The sequence below is a fragment of the Bos javanicus genome, chromosome 5, assembly GCF_032452875.1.
Source record: "Bos javanicus breed banteng chromosome 5, ARS-OSU_banteng_1.0, whole genome shotgun sequence".
NCBI classification, from domain to species: Eukaryota; Metazoa; Chordata; class Mammalia; order Artiodactyla; family Bovidae; genus Bos; species Bos javanicus.
Genome location: NC_083872.1, coordinates 91,168,931 through 91,189,939, shown reverse-complemented (window position 1 = coordinate 91,189,939; position 21,009 = coordinate 91,168,931). Strand labels below are relative to the sequence as shown.

General features: G+C 40.4%; 1 protein-coding gene and 1 pseudogene across 19 annotated transcripts in view; one reads left to right on the top strand and one right to left on the bottom strand.

Moving 5' to 3' along the window:
- PLEKHA5 (pleckstrin homology domain containing A5) overlaps positions 1–21,009 on the top strand; it is a 261,962-nt gene that overhangs the window by 182,372 nt on the left and 58,581 nt on the right. For 13 of the 19 annotated variants that reach the window (XM_061417711.1, XM_061417695.1, XM_061417702.1 and 10 more), the window contains 4 exons: positions 2,677–3,226; positions 7,307–7,390; positions 10,174–10,293; positions 11,093–11,146. In XM_061417711.1, the coding sequence (XP_061273695.1) occupies positions 2,677–3,226; positions 7,307–7,390; positions 10,174–10,293; positions 11,093–11,146 (808 nt within the window). The remainder of the gene's footprint in view (positions 1–2,676; positions 3,227–7,306; positions 7,391–10,173; positions 10,294–11,092; positions 11,147–21,009) is intronic. The other 6 variants (XM_061417713.1, XM_061417709.1, XM_061417710.1 and 3 more) reach the window with 2 other exon arrangements.
- Positions 5,918–6,138, bottom strand: LOC133248039 (ubiquitin-like protein 5; annotated as a pseudogene).

The window sequence follows — 21,009 nt, the reverse complement described above, 5'->3', positions numbered from 1 at the left end:
TTCCTATGTAGTCATATAGTAGGTGCCTGCATCTGTGGACAGAGCCTGAAAGTTCCTTTGTGAGGGGCGGTCCCGTTCAGATGCTGGGGCCTAAGCCATTGTTCTGCATGGCAGACTCACGTGTCAGGGTTTTCAGGGCATTTGACAGGCAGGTGCTGTTGAATGGGGCACAAAACCTGATGAAGGCGCCGACAGAGCTACTTAAGCTTTCACTTAAAAAGTAAATCACAGTTTGCTTAATTTGAATTTCTTTGGAGAAAAACACTGTAGGAAACTAGTTTTTTTAAGAAAGGTCTCAAAGTGGTAGAAAGTATATGGGGTGGAAATAAACTTGCTTGATGATAAGCAGATTTTCCATTAAAATCCTCCAAAAGGTAGTTCCAAAGATGGCAGAAGAGCCCTTTACACTTTGTAGTCACTTTTAATTAGCCAAGCTTGGTAGGAAAATCGCCTGCCGTTGTCGATCACGCAGTTAGATGATCCAAGTGCAGTAGCCGTCTCAGCCACAGGGTCCAGCTCGTGTGGATGCCTGAGTTCTGTGTCGTCAGATTTCTGAACTGGAATTTAAACGTTAGTCCACAGGCAGTTTTTCATTTGCTTTAAATTGAAAATATGTGACCCTCCTTTATGTACCTATAAATTACCTTTTTACATATTTCTGAACAGCATACATAAAGTTAATATCATTTATGTTTTTGGTATTTGTTACTCTGATACAGTTCTGTGCCTAATCCAGAGCTTCTTACACAATAAGGTGTCTGTGGTATTTCTTAAGTTTGTGAGTGGCCCAATAACCAAGGTAAGCTGGAGTACACTGCTGGAGCACTAGGGCAGAATTTATTGAATGGAATCATTCCCCTGTCTGACATGCTTCCTAAGCACATAGCTGTGGGGTTGCCAGCTCTGGACTTTATTCAGTTTCTGGCTTCCATGTTAGCAGAGAAGATGAGGATCGGAGGGAGATCAAGCAGGGAAAAAATAGGAAATTTACATGGAGAGAAAGCAGTAAAAAGACTTCTTTTTACTGCTAATATCAGAGTATGGGGTACCTTCCTCCCCCACTTCAAAGTTGTCAGATGGTTGGGCTCTCAGAAGTGGTTTGTGTGTGTTGAGAGGGAGGGTTAATTTTGAGCAAGTCTGTTTTACATTAATGAGCTTCCCTGATAGCTCAGTTGGTAAAGAATGCACCTGCAATGCAGGAGACCCTGGTTCGATTCCTGCGTCAGGAAGATCCGCTGAAGATAGGATAGGCGACCCACTCCAGTATACTTGGACTTCCCTTGTGGCTCAGCTCAAGACATGGAGAAGCTGAGGGACATTCAGCAAGATGAAGAAAACTCAGTTAAAAGAATGGTTGAAGGAACTGGAAATATTTCAAAATACAAAATAAAACATGGGACTTTAGAATTGTAAGACCACTGTGTGATCAAATCCTCTTCTAGATGAGAAAGCCAAATCCCAAAACATTTCAGCTGGCCAGATTTCAGTAGCACCCAGCACTTTAAGATTATGCCCTTCCTAATTTAGGGGTATCTTTTTATCTTTAAGTATATTATTGCAATAGAATAGTAAAGTTTTTTTAAATTATTTCCATACTTTTGGCAAAAATTTTTAAATAAAAGAATGAGTTTGCTTTTTCATTGAATCTCAAAGTCTTGAGAAATCTTAAGTCTCAAAGGGAATCATTGACATAATAAAGAGAGTAGATTGCTGCTTAAGGAAGTAAGAGGCCTGCATTGTGGTTCCAGCCAGTCCACTAACTCTTCTTTAACCCCAAGTATTGAAAGGAATATAATCTCTTCTTAGTCTCCTCCCCCCACACACTTGAACCTTCTCTCAGTCCCAGAGGTGTAACTAACTCCTCTAAGGTCTCTGTATTTGGGGGGAAAACAAGAATGCAAGCTTGGCCCTCCTGATTTTTGACCAACTGCTTCTTCCCACTTGATTAATAATAAAGTTCACAAGTATTAAAACATCATACTATTCTGGAGATCTGCAGTTTTGAGTCTGAAATAGCATGTTGAAGAATTTTGTCTTTAAAAAATAGATTTTTAGCTTTAGCTTTGAGTCATTTTTATTTCTCAGAAGTTATCCAGGGAAATGATTCCTTCAGACCACAAAGGTACTGATTCATGTACTTCTTCCCGTAAACAGTTATGCTTTCAGAAGGACGTAGTACAATAGAGCCTCATCACCTGCAGTCCTTCATTTCCAGTCTCCATGCTCTGTAGGCACAGCTCAAAAACTCCAGTGTTCCATCCACACCCAGAAATTAAGTATTCTGCTGAGATGTGTAAAGATGAGATTCTAGGAGATTATTTATGTAAAAACAAGTAAGACATGAGGACGGACTTGATATCTTGAACATTTTTATTTCTGGAAAAAGTATAGTACCCTTCCTTCCTGAAACCAAACCATACATTGTGTGGAATAAATGGTCTTTTATGTGAGCAACACAGATGCTGTTGACTTAGTATATTCAATCCATCAAATTAGATTTCATTAAAAAAAAATAAATCTGTTCATTAGTCACCTTAAAAAAAAAAAATGAATCTTCAGTATACATTTTACCTACCAGGAGGGGAGAAAAAAAGAAAAAACAAAAACGTACTCTAATTTACTATCTGGAAAGCAGCTGTCCTTCAGTTTTATGTTGCAATTGTTCTTTTATTTCAGAGTAATCTCTTACCAAACATTGCCAAGAAACATGCCAAGCCACAGAGCCCCAGTCATGGCCCGCTACCCTGAAGGCTACAGAACCCTCCCAAGAAACAGCAAGACCAGGCCGGAGAGCATCTGCAGCATAACACCCTCGGCCCACGACAAGACAGCGGGACCCGGAGCCGAGGAGAAGCGGAGATCCATGCGGGATGACACCATGTGGCAGCTGTATGAGTGGCAGCAGCGTCAGTTTTACAACAAGCAGGGGACCCTCCCTCGCCACAGCTCCCTGACCAGCCCTAAAACCATGGTTAACATCTCCGACCAGACAATGCACTCCATCCCCACGTCACCCTCCCACGGCTCCATAGCCGCCTATCAGGGCTTCTCCCCTCAGCGGACCTACAGGTCGGAAGTGTCTTCGCCAATTCAAAGGGGAGACGTGACCATAGACCGCAGAGATGTAACCATAGACCGCAGAGATGTAACCATAGACCGCAGAGACATGACCATGGACCGCAGAGACATGACCATGGACCGCAGGCACCGGGCCCATCATCCCAAGGTAAGACATCTGCTCATCAGGGTTCATTGCTCCTCTGAGGATGCTGCAGCTTACTTTTAGTTGTTTAGTCTCTTAGTCATGTCCAACTCTTGTGACCCCATGGACTGTAGCCCACCAGGCTCCTCTGTCTATAGGATTTCCCAGGCAAGAATACTGGAGTAGGTTGCCATTTCCTCCTCCAGGAGATCTTCCCAGCCCAGGGAATGAACCTACATCTCCTGTATTGGCAGGCAGGTTCTCTACCACTGAGCCGCGCGAGAAGCCTTTTATTTCTATTAATAGTACACTGCTCTTTCTTGTGAATGCCAGAGACAAGATAATGGGCAGGAGGCAGGCAAAACCAGCTTTTTTTTGTTTGTTTTAAAAATTAATGAAGCACTTTCTGCAATGTCAGACTCTCATGTATAAAACCTAAGCTTGCAGGACTTCTCTCAGGAGCAGCTCTTTGGAATGGATACATTATGTATTCCTCTCTGCTTGAGAGTGGCTCTCATCAGCTTTCCCTGTAGGTTAAGACTGCCTGCATTTGGATTGACCCTATGCACACTTGCAAATTCTACACTGCCTCTTGTAGCACCCCTACAGTCTTCTGTCAGGCTCTTCATGTTCTGTGCTAAGATAAAAGTATGATCCTCATCTTCTAACCACCAGCTGAAGATACAGCATACTGAAATACCTCCTCAGGTGCCCAGTTGCATATTAAAGTAACATCACTTACTGGTATATATACTTTTTTTTTTGGCCACGCCATGCAGCCTGTGGGATCTTAGTTCCCCTACCAGAGATCAAATCCATGACCTCGGCGGTGATGTGCAGAGTCCTAATCACTAGTCTGACCAGGAATTCTCCAAATATATTTTTTTTTAAATTAAGATATAGAGATCATGCTTTAATGTACATATTAAGTTGGTTTAGGGGCTTCCCAAGTGGTAAGGAATCTACCTGCCAATGCAAGAGACATAAGAGACAGGGGTTCAATCCCTGGGTCAGGAAGATCCTCTGGAGAAGGAAATGGAAACCCACTCCAGTGTTCTTGCCTGGAGAATCCCATGGACAGAGGATTCTGGTGGGCTACAGTTCATGAGGTCACAAAGAGTCGGAAACAACTTAGCTAATAAACAAAAAGCAGCAGCAGCTAAGTTGGTTCAAGTCTTGCTTAGTAGGTTTTTTGAAGTGAAATTGGAACACCTTGCATCGATCAGCTTTTCACAGTGCTGAAGCAGATCGTTTTGATTAGTCACTGTGTTTGCAACCAAATCCTAATGTCTGTCCTAAAGTGAAAAGGAATTTTTCTTTCCCTTTGTTTAAATTCTAAAGAGCCTCTCGCTGTATGCTATTTTCAAAAGTGCCTTTTCTTGTCCTTGTGATGGGCTGACTCCTTCAGTTACATCATTGCATAAAGCGTTCGCTTGATTTTTCCATAAATAAGCATTAGTTAGGAATTAATAAGTCGATCAAAAAGTTTCTTTTGAAAGAAGCTTTAGTTTGTCTCACCAAAAAAAGGCTCACTTTGAACGTCCTTGTAACAGAGTTCAGTGTTTTGACACTTCGTACATCCGAAGGCTAATAAAAATTATTAACAATATTCAAGAGAAATCTGATCAAATGCAAATTATTAGTGCATGGTTGAACAGTGTTCTCATGGTCAAAATTGATCATCTGTTTCAATAGCAAATATGAGATGAGGGTGTGCGGTCTAGCCAGTTTTCCTAGTCAGCTAACATCTGGTCCTCCTGAAAATCTTCTCCAGTGTTGCCAAGTTTTCTTTGTAACTGTCCTATCATCTTCCTTGATGTGATCCGTGGTTCTCAAAATAAGCTTCATGGACCCTTAGGGAGTACCTGGGATTACCTGAGGTACCCATTAGCCTTTCAGGGCGTCTCTGACAAGCTCAGAACTGTTTTTGTAATAATAATAATAAGGCATTGTTGACTGTGTTGTCATTTCCTACCAGTGCGAAAACACTGAAAAGTGGGTAAAAGCGCTAGCACCTTAGCCTGCGTCAAGGCAATGGCTCAGAGTGTGAGTGGTCATTGTAATATTTCGCTGTCACAGATTTGCTGTAAAAATAAAGGCTCACTCTCACTCAATCCCCGGCATGAAACAGTAAAAGAAAACTGTGTTCAGTCTTGACTGTTCATCCCATAGTGTTTGTGTGATGAAATGGGAAATGTACTTAAAGCATGTCTATTGCATACCCAAGTACTAATGGTTGTCTCAGAGAAAAATGCTTGCGTGGTTATTTGAGTTGCAAGCTAAACTAGCTCCTTTTTTTTTTTTTTCAGTCTCTAATGTTTTGTTTTGTTTTTTATTTATTTTTGACTTTGCTAACCCTTCACTGCTCTACTCAGGCTTTCTCTACTTGTGGCGAGCAGCGGGGACTCCTCTCTACTTGCAGTGCACAGTCTTCTCATTGCCATGGCTTCTCTTGTTGTGCAGCACAGGCTCTAGGACACAGGCTTCAGTAGTTGTGGCACACGGGCTTAGTTGCCCCGCAGCATGAAGGATCTTCCCAGACCAGGGATCAAACCTGTGTCCCCTGCACTGGCAGGCAGATTCTCAACCACTGGACCACCAGGGAAGTCCAACCTCTAAGTTTTTATTAGCATGAGTTTTCAAAAACAAACGTTCATACTAGTGTGGGGGTTGAAAGAAGGAGAAGAGGAAAGGGCAGGGAAGAGGAATTCTGCCCTACTGGTAATAAAGCTCCCAAGTTCATCCCATCGTGGATCTTATAGTCCCTCAGAGACACAGTCCTTAAAAATCATGAACCACTTCTTCAAAATGACCTTGTTCCAGTGGGTGCCAGATTGGGCTGTGATCAGGTTCTTGAGATACCAACTGGTGTCAGCAGCCCTGTGTTTAAGGCAGACCTTCTTCCCCAGGTGGTTGTTGTAGCCAACCTCGATCATCCTGGCTGGAGCTCGAATCGCCTGGAACCAGCTGATACCACAGCCTCCTAACTGGGGTGCAGAGCCTGGGCCCTTCTTTAAAAAAAAAAAAAAAAAAATATATATATATATATATATAAAACACCATTTTTACTTGAAAGAACGAACGACAAACTAGAGTTGTTCAGACGTGATGTTTGACAGACACTTCCAGAGTGGAACGCTTGCCTGTCACTTCAAGGAAGGCAGCCCACGATATTTGTCACCAATGACACCACTTGAGCTTTCAAGCAAAAATTAGAATTTGGGGAATCTTGTACCTGCCTCTTTGAGCTTGACAGCTTTCTAGTGTTTAAAGATCAGCGATGGTATTAACAGATAGGAGCTGCTCATCTCATATAGTGAAAAACAAGTGCCAACCATTGGAAACTCTGCATATTTTACTGAGCCAGTATTTCCTACCTGACCTGTGTTTGATGTCACAAAACCAAGAATGGGTAAAAGGATCATTTGAAATGTGGACATGTGCAAATATCCAAAAAAAACTATTCAAGTTCTCTTCCCTTTTCCAAATACCTGTATCGAAGGTGGATTTTCTTCATGTACTTCCCCTAAAAGATATTATCACAACAGATTGAATACAGCAGCAGATAGGAAAATCTAGCCAGACATTAAAGAGATTTGCAAAACTGTAAAAGAATACCACTCTTGTCATGAAAATCTTCTTTTAATGACAGAAAGAAGGCTTCCCAGGTGGTGCTGATGGTACCCAGGCAACCCACCTGCCAGTGCAGGAGACATAAGAGATGTGAGTTTGATCCCTGGATCGGGAAGATCCCCTGGAGGAGGACATGGCAACCCACTGCAGTATTCTTGCCTGGAGAAACCCATGAACAGAGGAACCTGACGGGCTACAGTCCATAAGAATCTCATGGAGTCAGACACGACTGAAGTGACTTAGCAACCATGCAAGGCCATATAGGGATCCTGAGACCAATAAGTTTGAGAACCACTGAGCCAAACGACTATATAGAATTATTCTGTCAATCAGAGTGTGTATTTTAGTCCTGAAGCTTTAGTATCTGTCTTCTTTCATAAGCACTAGTAGCAGTTTTAAATGGCATTTTATATTACAGTTTTCATCACTGACATTGACCACAGAATTTATACCGTACCTTTATCTTCCTAGCACATGTACGTGCCTGACCGGAGGTCAATGCCAGCTGGCCTCACTTTACAGTCTGTTAGTCCCCAGAGCCTCCAAGGCAAAACGGTGAGTACGATATCTTTATTTACCATATCATGTTTTATTTATGTGCTGCACATGATAGCATGTATCTGACACAGCTTTTAAGCTTGAGTTTTCAGAGAGGTGCCTCTCAGAGAAAAACCATTACCAGTTTTGTGGAAGAGATGCTCAGTGGTAGAGTTTGCAACCATGTAGCCACATCAGTGTCTGCCTGATTCCTTTTCGCTAAATGTCTGACTTGGTATAAGATGCTGTTTTCCGCATTTACTGTATAACCTGGGAGGGTTTCTTTACTTCGTTGAATGTTAGTTTCCTTTTCCTTAAAACAGAAGTTGGAGTGGTTCATTAGGGGAACAAATCCAGTAACGCTGTGTGTGTAGTCAAACCACAGGCCTGGTAAGTTTCTCCGGTGGATTTTTATGTAGATTAACTACTTTAGAGCAGAAAAGAAACTGATTTACATATTTATACAGAGAGACTGTCCCGGATCCTAGGTTCAAGTAAGGGCTTACTGTGATCAGTTCATAGTCAGTGTTATTTCTATTCAAATTGAGAAGGAGTTATGTTACCAGAACACTGTTGCTCTTCAAATTAGAAAGAAAAGATGACTTCTTAAAATTTCATTGCATTCTTCTATCAGGGGAGCTATGCTTTAATACTAGTATTTAGTCTCAGTTTCTGTGAAGATGAGGACCATATAGTTGTCCATTATTTAAAGTCCTGTAACAATCAAAACAAATTCATCTTACATGTATTTCTCAAACATTTTTTATTTCATCTCTTACATGCTTAGATATAAGGAAGATTTCCTGGTTTTGAAATACTTGTGCTTTATTTATTAAAGGCTATGGATACTATTATACTTCTCTAAAACTAGGGAATTTTAACTGTTGGAATTTTTAAATATTGTTGATCTGATGGACATTAATGCTGCTGCTGCTAAGTCGCTAAGTATCCTGTATTGAGCTTTCCTTCTCCCTTTCTCCCTCTAGTGGCTGTTTAGGATAAAATTTATGTGTCACCGCCTCATTTTAGAGGAGTCCACTGTGCCTTTTTATTTTGCCTTAAATCTAAATATCTGGCAGATTTGTTGGAATCTTTCATCCTTTTGAAAATCTCTTTAACTCCATAAATAGTAAGCCAGAGTTTTAAGGTTTTTTCTTTTAGTATTTCTGTCAAACACCACTCTGGGTCTTAGACTGTCTAATCCCTTACTCCACCCTCCCCTCTCTCTGGCAAGATCTCTAGAGCTTGGGGATATAGTGACATAAGATACGGACTTTCCCACAGCCATGAGATCACAGCATGTAGTTGGCATCCGAGCAAAGGCAGTTCTTTGTTTTCGGTTAAGAAATGTCTTCTTTAAGTTATACGCACACACGTTCTGTGACTGTTTAATAGAAGAGGCTGTTGTCTCATCTGCATAGATACCCACTTTTATCCTGAGGATCCAGTAGTAATGATGGTTTACTTTTGACATCTTTTTCCACCTGAAGGCAGGAACTTTTAACATAACTTCAAATAACAGTTAAAATTGATTTGTAATAGATACAGGGTACTACACATAAAGTAGATAAGCAACAAGAATTACTGTATAACATAGGGAACTACATTCAATGTCTTGTAATAAGCTACTATGGAAAATAATCCGAATACATATATATAACTGAATCACCTTGTAGTATACCTGAAACTATCATAATACTGCAAATCAACTATACTTCTACTTCTTACAAAATTATTTGTGTCTCTAAAAATTGTTTTTATATGAAAGATAAAGAGCAATAACAAACAGAACAGAAGAGAGTGGGTGTGATGCTATGGTGCTGGCAAAGCAAGTCAGTCTTGGGAACAGTTTTTGGCTTGGACATTTTCAGGGCACTTTGCAACCCTTAAGTGAAGAGAGTCTCCCTGTGGACTCTGTGTGGTTTTTAATCATAACAAAGCTCAGAAAAAAACATGGAACACTATTTTATGGCCTGTAAGACTGTCGATGACCACACTTTACTGCATTTCTAATGAAGAAAAATACATCAGATCGGCCTGTTAAGCAATTTTTATCTACCTTTGAAAGTTGATTCCCCGTCAGGGACCAGAATAACCAGTCAGGAACCGAAAGGTTCTGTGCTGTCCTCCGAGTGTGGAAGGGGGATTTGTGCACACCTGGAAGCTTTCTACGTGTAGTAGATATATATATATATATATATTTTTTTTTTTCCTTTTAAAAAAAATTTGGTCTTTTGGTTAATACTAAATATCCTGTGAAAACACTAACAGTGACATTTAAAAATATGACTGGGAAGCAATTAATAGATCCCAGGTGCTAACTAAACTTAATGATGTGAAGATGTCATCCACATTTTACATGAATTTTATTTCTTTGCATTTATGTCCTATTCTCTAAAATAGAGTGTTGGGCATGCAGGTATTGTTCTACTGCTGTAAAAGTCTTAGATACCATTTTTAAACAACTCATGAAAATATATTTTAATTATAGCTCTCATGTACAAAATTTTTTTTTGGCATTATGCTTTTTTATACTGAATGTATGAATAGTCTCTCATGAGTTCTGAGAAAATGCCTGAATATACTGTTGTTTTGCTGTACCTTACCAAGTAACACTGTTCCTTCTATTTCTCTAGATATCTATGCATTTATGTAGAACCTATCATCATAGTGCCTAGGCATTATGTTTGATGTCAGCCGTAATCGGAAACTTGCCAAGAAATCTTGGTTTAATATCTGTCACTTAAGACCACAATTAATCTGTTTTCCACTGTTTGGATTCTTAAATTGTACTCCTTCAGCCAGAGGAGCTTACACTGCTGCTCATAAAGCTGAGACGGCAGCAGGCGGAGCTGAGTAGTATCCGGGAGCACACTTTAGCACAGCTCATGCAGCTCAAACTCGAGGCCCACAGCCCAAAGGTCAGCCCTGGAGCCACGTGTCTGTGTGTCTGCTCTCGTCACTCACTCTGAGCCGCTCATCGTCAGTCAGTCCGACCTGCGTCATTCCCATGAGCACAAGCCATGCTACCATTGCAGGACCTCCTATTGACCCTTTGAGAACTCCTTTGGTCATACCTTATCAATGTGGGCTGAGTACATTTCTTCTCAGCCTTCCCTTCACCCACTCACCCACCAAGTTTTGGTTGTGAGCAAGGAAAGGCAAATAAGACTTCAGAATAGCTTTGTCATCCAGCAAACACCGCAACTCCGGTGAACCAGACTGAATAGTCCCGTCATTTCCCATAAAGTAACCAGTGGAGAATTGATCATCTTTCTAAAAATGCTGCCTTTTCATTGCCAAAGATCAATTTCCTTGTGTTCTCAATTTTAAAAATGAACACACGGAAACATTTCTCAAAGGGTTTAATAGTCTCTGGTTATAAACATCCCAAGAAGTAGTCCTCTATTGCAGAAAAGAATTAACATGTAAAGTTTCTAACATGGAGTCTGCTAAAGCCATTTGAAGGATTTTTCTGCTTACTGTTTCAGCTTATATGCATGTCTACATAATTTCTTACAGAACAGGTTTTTTTTTTTTTTTATAGTAATGGAATATGTCACCTGTACCATTTATGGGGGGGCATGTGTGAAAGTTGTTGTGTATTGTGACATAATAGGTGGTGGCAGACTACCTGTTTTTCCTGTTTCAAAACTGACTTTTTCATGAATTCCGCACCCTCTTTCTCTGTCCCTTTGTTTCTTGATTGACGTCTACTAGAATGAAATCCTTTCACATCACCTTCAAAGGAACACCATATATTTGGATCATCAGGTGGGATTTGAAGAATTTTTCTTTCTTATCGTACCTTACGTTTTAATGTTTTAAGTGTAGTACAATTTTCAGGCTACTCGGATATTTCAGACACTTTGAGTTAATAGCATGACTTTTACAAGTGGCAGGCTGATAAGTCCTTTACCAGGGGAATTCAGGAATACCATAATAACCAGGTTAGAAAGGACAGGTGTGGAGATGAGGCAGGATACAAATGTCAGGTCTCTGGAAGTTGAGAGCCTGGACTCACTAGATTTCTTTATTCTTACCCCAAGAAAACTTGTAGTTACTGGCTTACATCAGCTTGGAGGTGACCTCATTAAAGAAATAGACACCCAGCTGTGAATGCCTTTTTTTGGAAGGCTAGGAGGAGACGGGTGTGGTGGGCTCTGTATTCCCAAAAGGGAGGTTAAGGATGGGTGAAATGTGTGAAGATATTGTGTTATTGTTCACCATCTCCTCCCAGTGTCAGTTTGATAGAGACTGATAGTTGCATTCTCTCAGTGGTGGTAGTGAGTGTGGTTGGTTAAGGTGAATGTTGAAAAGTGGAAGTTCATAAACAAGGACTGACACTCCTCAGTGTTGGTGTTTATGAAATTCCCTGTTAATATTTAATTTTAATTTGATGAGAATTTTCAATATGTTCTTAAATAAAAATTTCTTCTAGTGAATTCTTTTTTTCCATACAAGTTAAGCTAACTTGCTTTAGCTTGTTTTTGAAATGTTTAAACTTGAATATTTTATCAAGTGAAAGAAGTTACTGTGGAAAGTGTTATAAGAAATTATTTACATATTTATATTTGCCCTGTCCTGTTTGAAACAAAATAATAATGCACTGCTTTAAATTAGTTCTACTTAAAGAGGGATTTTGCATTAGGATAACCCTTGAAAAGACCTTCAGTCATATTTCTTTTAATTTTTCAAAGAAACACACTTTTGTTGATATATAACTTATTTTCCCACAAAATATTTTCATCCTAGTTTTGCCCATCAGAATGCTTTAAAAAATCAGCATTTCATGAATCCAAATTTTGATCTTCACTTCAGAATCTGGTGCTATTAATTTTAACCACAGTGTACATTATATACGCTATCAGTAATAAAGACATGTTTGCCAACAAAATAGTAAGATAAGTCTTCGCTTAAAATTCCAAACTGCCAGAAAGCTTCTAACATACATAGGAAATAACTTTCTTAGAAGCTCCTTTGTATATAAATCTAATGATAGTTCTGAAAAAGTGGGATTCACAAAAAAATGAGGGTTAAAAGCAGTGATATAAATGTGAATCTGAAGTTATCTAGAATCTCTGGAAATAAACCTAGTGATTTATTAATTTACTATGTACCTCATCAAATCAAATCTGCTATTGCAGACCCACAGAACTTAAGCAGCTTTTGGGAAAGGGCAGGTAAATACATGGAAATACCACCATTTGCACAAATGTCTCTCCTCATCCTCCTTTCCCAGGTCGAGCTGCTTCTTCCCTTGGCTTCAGTGGCCTAGATCTGGCTGAGTCTCTGTTCCCATCCTTTGCTCCCTTGGCATGCCCCGCCAATCCTTTCCTGATGTGCCATGCTGACAGTCCTACAGGTGGCTTCTAAAATCTCAGCTTTTTAGACACAAGCCCCTGGTAGTCCGGTGGTTAAGACTTCACCTTCCAGTGCAGGGGGTGTGGGTTCAATCCCTCTTCAGAGAACTAAGATCCCACAGACCTCTTGGCCAAAAAAAAAGGGTAAACAACAGAAGCAATATTATAACTAATTTAATGAAGACTTTAAAATGGTCCACATCAAAAAATTAAAGAAGATGGAAAAGGCCAGGAAGTGGGCTCTCCCCTCCACAGTGTGGAGGGAACATGACCCTGCCCACACAGTGGTTTTGGCAGATGGAAATGATTGCAGACTTCTAGCCTCTAGAAATGTAAAAGAATAGGGTGTGTTGTTTTTTAATGAATTAGTTAATTAAAATTAAACTTTCAACTTTGTATCCCATCCTCTCTGTACTCTCAGCATGTCAGCAGAGCTTTTCCAGTGATTCACCTTTTTCTTAGATTAGATCCTGAAATAGCTGTCTGATTCCACTTTAAAAATTTATGTGATAGTGAAAAGAATTATAGAGTTTGATTGTTGATGACTTGCAGTGACTATTTCTGATGGCAAAAATTGGGCCATTCTTTGGTAATATCAAGTATACATAAAAACATGGTGAGGGCTTTGCCCAGAAACTCAGATATGCCTAAGTGTGGATATTGTTAAGGGTTCCTAAAGAAAAATCTCTCTTTAAATAAATCAAAAAAATTTATGGTTTCAAATAATTGCATTTGATATAAATGAAATATTTATTTTTGAACTGTCCTATATTTTATTTATATCAGTAGTATGATTATTAAGTTATGTAGAAAGGTTATTAAGTTATATAGAAAGAATTCTTGGTAATTTTAATTTTAATGAAATTTTTCAGCTCAAACATTTCCAGCTTTTAATCTTATTACTGCCAGTAGCCAATTTTAGATGACCAGGTAAATTTTTATAGGCATTATTGGTTGCCTGGGTTTATAAACTAATTCACCAGTTTTATATGATTGTAAATTTGAAAGTAGATTTTAAAACCTTAACGTCAGAGGCTCTGGTCACATTTTACAGACTATATATCATACCAAGAGAATATGTACTAATTGATACTCTTTCAGCACTTGTTCTGCTTGTGCAAATAAATCATCAGAATAACCTAAGGCCAATTTTTAATTGATTTAAATTCTCTTAATCCCTATCATTATTCATGAAAAATAGAACCAAAGTGTAGTCTCTAAAGTGCTTCTAGGTTAATTCATTTCTGATACTATAACAAATAAAAATACCTTATCTGAAATTCTAAAAATTTACATATTAAACAGTCAACCCCAAACTCTTAACTTCTGGTGCCATATCACCATTATGAAGATAAGTCATTTACTGGAGTGTTTTTTATAATAACAAAAACTATACTAATTGTATGGTAGAATTTTCTTCTGCTTTCTGTTTTACTTTGAAGTACACTATCACAGTTTGCTTATGTTTTTATAGCCCAGTTAGTAGACTGTTCAAAGTCTATATTTATTAAGATGAGCCTAGGTTTATTTGTCATTTTTATGAATTTTTAGATATCAAAGCTCTAATGTATAATCTGTGAACATACAATAATCCCAACTAGATACTTTATGTACCTCATCAAGGTTCTATTTAGAAAATGAATAAATACATAATGTATCAGTAACTCATTTTCTTCTCATTTAACTTAGCTATCATTGAACATTAGAGAAACTTTTGGTTACAATTTGTGAAACCTGACAGTTTCATCCTAAAATACATCTATGGAATGGATTTGACATTGACTTTTCCCTTGTTTATTTCTCTGTCTACTAGAATATGGGGTGTAGGGGGCAGGGCGGGGGGAAGCCATAAGTACATCTTGCAATGACCTCTACTTTCCAGGAAGCTAGAAGTAAATTTGAGACTATCAGCAACTGTAATGATATCTCCTCCTGAAGAGTTCTTTGACAATGAGGGAAAAGAGACTTTTCTTGATATATTTTCCTTTTTTCTCAGAACAGGACAAATTGAGCTTGAATTTTAGAACTATGCCTTTGAACCTTTATTTGATGATTAGGAGTTCCTGATGTTTTCACAGAGCCAGATGTACATCATCGCTTTGAAGCCAGAGTAACAGGTTTCCACTGAAGCTTACTGTAGTCAACCTTCTTGTCTGCTTGTCAGCTGGGGTGTATATCTCTGCTTCACCAGGCCTAACAAGGTATAGCGACTTCATTTTCTTCATCTTGTCCCTTACAAGGATTCCCTCCTTTGTGTAGTTCTTGGCTCCTGTCGTATGGACCAGGACTGGTTGGATTGAGCCAAGGAGTGAAGCTGGGGTTGTAGAAACTAGAGCAAGAGCTGGGGAGAGGGAACTAGGCACGACCTCTGTGGATGAGAGGTAGAGCAAGAGCTGGGGAGAGGGAACTAGGCACGACCTCTGTGGATGAAGAGGTAGAACAAGAATTGGTGCTTATTTGTTCAGTTGTGGTGGGAGGAGTAACAGGATTGGGGAAGTTAGGACATGTTGCCATCTGTCTTCTCCTTTCCCTTTGCTTCTTTCTTCTTCACTTGCTGTTTCCTTCTTTTTCTGTTGGTGATCGAAGAGCAGTTATGAGGGAGTTTCTGCCAGTTTTCCATGTAGGCCATGGTAACAGAAAAGGAAATGCTTAAGAACTGAGATGAAGAGATAACGTAGGTAGGAGTGGACCAGAAGGATCTAGAGGCTTGGAGCAGCGCTTTGCAGACCTTTTGCAAGCACGCTGCCTGCTGGTAGGTGACCTTGAGCCTATACCAGCCCTCTTTCCCTGCCTCCTCCCCCAGCACTCCAGTGGCCAGCCTCCCCGTTTTAGGAAACCTGGTAGAATAAATGGAGTTTGACTCCTACAGATGCATGCTTTGCTTGTGTCGGTATTGTAGCAGATGATTTTTCATTTTTTAAACGTAAAATGGTAACATCGAATGTGCTTTAACAGATGACCTTTAAATGATGACATTCCGCCCTTAACCCTCTCCCTTCAAGAGTCACTATAGTTAATTGCATCAGAAATATCTTCATGAAAACTGGAAAGGGAGGGACAGCCATACCTGTCTTGAGGATTGCCTGTTCCTAGTGTACTCAAAAGTTCTTCATGAAAAGAAAGTAACTCTGCTAGTCACTTTATAACATTCATTTGCCCTTACCCAGCTGGAGCTTTCTCCTCCCCACCTGGAACAGAACTAAATCATTTCTGAATTTAGCATCAAATAGTATATTCTTTAACACCAGATGGCTAAACCTTATCCTCAGATTTTCATGGAAAAGCTGGAAATTTCTCATGAAAAACCAGTTTGCCAAAGTACAAAAAAAGAAAAATACAAGTCATGAATGCCTGTGGTGTTCTTGTTGCATGAAAATGTTTAAGGTTTGCAAGGCAAAAGCTCAGTCTTTCTTTTTGAAAAACTTTATTTATTTTTGGCTGTGCTGGGTCTTTGTTGCTGTGAGGGCTTTTCTCTAGTTGCAGTGTGGGGTGGGGGACGGTGGTTACTCTCTGGTGGCAGCACGTGGACTTCAGTAGTTGTGGCTCCTGGGCTCTAGAACACAGTCTCAGTTGTTGGGATGCACAGGCTTGGTTGCTTTGTGGCATGTGGAATCCTCCCAGATGGACCAGGAATCGAACCCCGTGTCTCCTGCATTGGCAGACAGATTATTTACCACTGAGCCACCAGGGAAGCCCTCAATAAGTCTTTTATCAGGAAATTTTTTCTTTTTTTCTTTTTAGGTATGATCAAATGCTTATGAGGAAGTAAGAGTCTTTTGTTATACTAACTGTTGTGGTCTGGGTGTGGGTTGGAAAAGAATTTCCAGACATGAGACAGAATGAGAGAGAAATAAAGTTTATCAGAATGGAAGATGCTGTTAGAACAGCAGGCCAGCTCAAGGGAGAACTGACATTGAACAGGGGTCTTTATTTCTAGGGTACAAAGAGTGGGATAGGGGTCTTGTGGGTCATTTGCTGATTGGATGAAGCACATATACTGGATGGAGGGAAGAGTAAAGCAAATACCTTCTCTCAAGTAGGAGGGGAGACAGGTTATACTGCTCAGGACGACTTGAAATCCATTAATAGATACAACATGGGGGAGGGAAGGATGATAAGGGTCTGGTTTTTCCATTCCTGCATTCCAAGACCCTCCTTTGTTTTATCTGCTCTTTTGTCCTTGGGTCACCACTAACCTCTAAAACATCTGGAAGAGTACATTGAAGTTTCTAAAATGCAAAAGTTTGGTAGTAGCATTCAGATTATATAATGTAGCTCTTTTATAATACTAACATTTTGTGACCCATGCGCCAATACTACTAGTGACTTTTGGAAGAAGTCTGACACCCTATTATTGGTTCTGTGGACATCCCTTATCTGCATGCTTTCTATATCCTTTGAAGAAACCACAAAAACAGGAAGTCTGACCACTTCTAAACATACTTATGCCAAGGGAAATGCAAAAATGAACAGTTAACCGGGTGTATGTAATTGGTACTGAAACCATTCAAGGTAGAAAATCTGAGTACTTTCTTGCATTTTGTTCTTTGTGTTCATGAAAAACAGCTTCCCTAAAAGGGAAGAAATGCTAACAAGATGACTGAAAAGATTCTCCATGGCTTTCATGGTTGGCCATTCAGCACCTTTATTCCATTGAGCTATTAAGTAAGATCCCATTTTTCTCTAATATTTGAAGGGATCCTAGAGCTTCTATTTTTAGGGGTGATTGAAAGCTCCAGGGGGTAATGTTTCTAGGGGATATAGGAAAGGCATTTGGAAAAAGCAAGCTAAGGAAACTGGAAAATTGAAAATATCTTATTTAGCACATACGGACCCAAATTAATTACGTGGTATAGAATATCAGTATTTTCTGGTGCCTTGTTGTTCAGAGCAGTCCTCTCTCTCACATATCCCATTTCTCTTTTTTTCTGTTTCTATCTCTCCCTTCCTCTGCATATTTGATCATAGTAGTGGTAGGGAGAGGGAGATGTCATCAAGAAATATCTTAACCAGGATATGACATCATCATCAGTTCAGTCTCTCAGTCATGTCTAACTCTTTGCAACCCCATGGACTGCAACACACCAGGCCTCCCTGTCCATCATCAGTTCCCAGAGTTTACTCAAATTCATGTCCATCGAGTCAGTGATGCCATCCAACCATCTCATCCTCTGTCGTCCCCTTCTCCTCCTGCCTTCAGTCTTTCCCAGCATCAGGGTCTTTTCTCATGAGTCAGTTCTTCGCATCAGGTGGCCAAAGTATTGGAGTTTCAGCTTCAGCATCGGTCTTGCCAATGAATATTCAAGACTGATTTCCTTTAGGGTGGACTCTTAATGGCAGAATATAAATAAATGGACAGCGTGTAGATTAGAATTTAGAATGTGGAAGTGTAAGTGTGTCAATACACTGACCTCTCAGCCTCTCTGATGCTTCCCTATTATATCACAGTTCTCCTGTTCCTTACAGTGATGGATCTGTCCCTGTTTGCTGTTTTCACCCATCTCAACCCTAATTTTATGGAAGTGCCCGGTGTCTTGGTGTCCTGTCATCTGAACATTCACTAGTTGTCTGTTACTGTTCATCTCTAGCCCCTGGATTTCTCCTGAAAAGCAGAGTCTGTGATGTGGGCTTCCTTGATGTGGGCTTGTTTGCAGGAAGTTTTACTTTTGAGAAGTAATCCCAAGGTACAGGAATAAAGAGAGTGAGCCGGGAAGGTAGGAATAGCTTATCAACTGCCAGAAGCAACTTGGGCCTCTTCTGATACTTGTTGACAAACAGATAGAAATCCTGTGGACTTACCAGCTGACCTAGAGAAGAGGGCAGCATTTGTATTTGCTCCCATCCTTCACTGACCAGAGTTGCCCCTAGAGACCAGCTCTTGAGTACACTGATGTTACTCATACATGAGCGCCCGGAGGTTCTCATAACACAGATCAAGGGCTGAAACAGGAGACGTGGAGAGGGAGCACAAAGGGTGTCTAAAACACCTGTCTCTGCAGTTCCCATCATGTAGTTCTAGTTGATCAAAGAAATCTCCATTTGGAAGCTCTGCCTTCGATGCATCTCCTGTGTGTCCAAAATTAAGGCTGTCATCTTGATCCCTCAATTCCCTGACCAAAAAAAAAAAAAAAACCGAGAGCAGAAATGGTTCAAAACACTGGTCCCCTTTAACCCCATTGATGTCACAAACGTTTATTGAACATATCATCCTCAGGGAAGAGCTTGATGGACTTGAGAAGGATCAGGACCTTAGTTTTAGCTCTTTGCTTAGACATAGAACTTGAAGTGATTGAAGTCCCCAAGAGAACAGAGGAAAATCTTCACCAGCTATGGCTGGGGCAGCCTCTCCCAACCTGGTGGGTGAAAAGGAAGACAATTAGCAGGCTACCTGAAAGGACCCCCGGAGTTGTGTTCTACCAGCTCATATTAAAGCTAAAAATACCTTGAAACTGGAGTTAAAAGTGCTTTAAAAACACTTGAAATGGTTCTGTATGATTCTGCCAAACTATCCGAACAGATTGTACTTTAACTGATACATAATGTCTGCATGGTATTGAGTATGGATCATCAGATCAGATCAGATCAGTCGCTCAGTCGTGTCTGATTCTTTGCGACCCCATGAATCGCAGTACGCCAGGCCTCCCTGTCCATCACCAACTCCCGGAGTTCACTGAGACTCACATCCATCGAGTCAGTGATGCCATCCAGCCATCTCATCCTCTGTCGTCCCCTTCTCCTCCTGCCCCCAATCCCTCCCAGCATCAGATTCTTTTCCAATGAGTCAACTCTTCGCATGAGGTGGCCAAAGTACTGGAGTTTCAGCTTTAGCATCATTCCTTCCAAAGAAATCCCAGGGCTAATCTCCTTCAGAATGGACTGGTTGGATCTCCTTGCAGTCCAAGGGACTCTCAAGAGTCTTCTCCAACACCACAGTTCAAAGGCATCAATCAGCCTTCTTCACAGTCCAACTCTCACATCCATACATGACCACAGGAAAAACCATAGCCTTGACTAGACGAACCTTTGTTGGCAAAGTAATGTCTCTGCTTTTGAATATGCTATCTAGGTTGGTCATAACTTTCCTTCCAAGGAGTAAGCATCTTTTAATTTCATGGCTGCAGTCACCATCTGTAGTGATTTTGGAGCCCAGAAAAATAAAGTCTGACACTGTTTCCACTGTTTCCCCATCTATTTCCCATGAAGTGATGGGATGGGATGCCATGATCTTCGTTTTCTGAATGTTGAGCTTTAAGCCAACTTTTTCACTCTCCACTTTCACTTTCATCAAGAGGCTTTTGAGTTCCTCTTCACTTTCTGCCATAAGGGTGGTGTCATCTGCATATCTGAGGTTATTGATATTTCTCCCGGCAATCTTGATTCCAGCTTGTGTTTCTTCCAGTCCAGCGTTTCTCATGATGTACTCTGCATGTAAGTTAAATAAGCAGGGTGACAATATACAGCCTTGACGAACTCCTTTTCCCATTTGGAACCAGTCTGTTGTTCCACGTCCAGTTCTAACTGTTGCTTCCTGACCTGCATACAAATTTCTCAAGAGGCAGATCAGGTGGTCTTGTATTCCCATCTCTTTCAGAATTTTCCACAGTTTATTGTGATCCACACAGTCAAAGGTTTTGGCATAGTCAATAAAGCAGAAATAGATGTTTTTCTGGAACTCTCTTGCTTTTTCCATGATCCAGTGGATGTTGGCAATTTGATCTCTGGTTCCTCTGCCTTTTCTAAAACCAGCTTGAACATCAGGAAGTTCACAGTTCACATATTGCTGAAGCCTGGCTTGGAGAATTTTGAGCATTACTTTACTAGCGTGTGAGATGAGTGCAATTGTGCAGTAGTTTGAGCATTCTTTGGCATTGCCTTTCTTTGGGATTGGGATGAAAACTGACCTTTTAATGCCACCAAAACACGTTACATGTACTAAGCTCCTCAGCACCATTTAGTCGCCAAATCCTGGCTGTACTTAAACCTGCCGCATTGTCTTTCAGCTAACTCAGGAAACTTCAAGCTCCCTGTTCCTCAGGCCCTCATTTCATCACAAACACCTCCTCCCCCATAAAGCCTTTTCTCCAGTGACTCATCGTTTCTCAGATGCGGCGAAAGCACCCCGTTCTCTTTACCATGCACCTGTCCAGCATCTGTCCATGCTAATAGCTTCTATCTCTCCACAGCTGTCCAAGTTCTGACACATTCCATGCCCCACCTGCCTCTCATACCCTCCTCAGCAATGTGTGGCCAGCGACTCTTATCCCCATTCAGTCA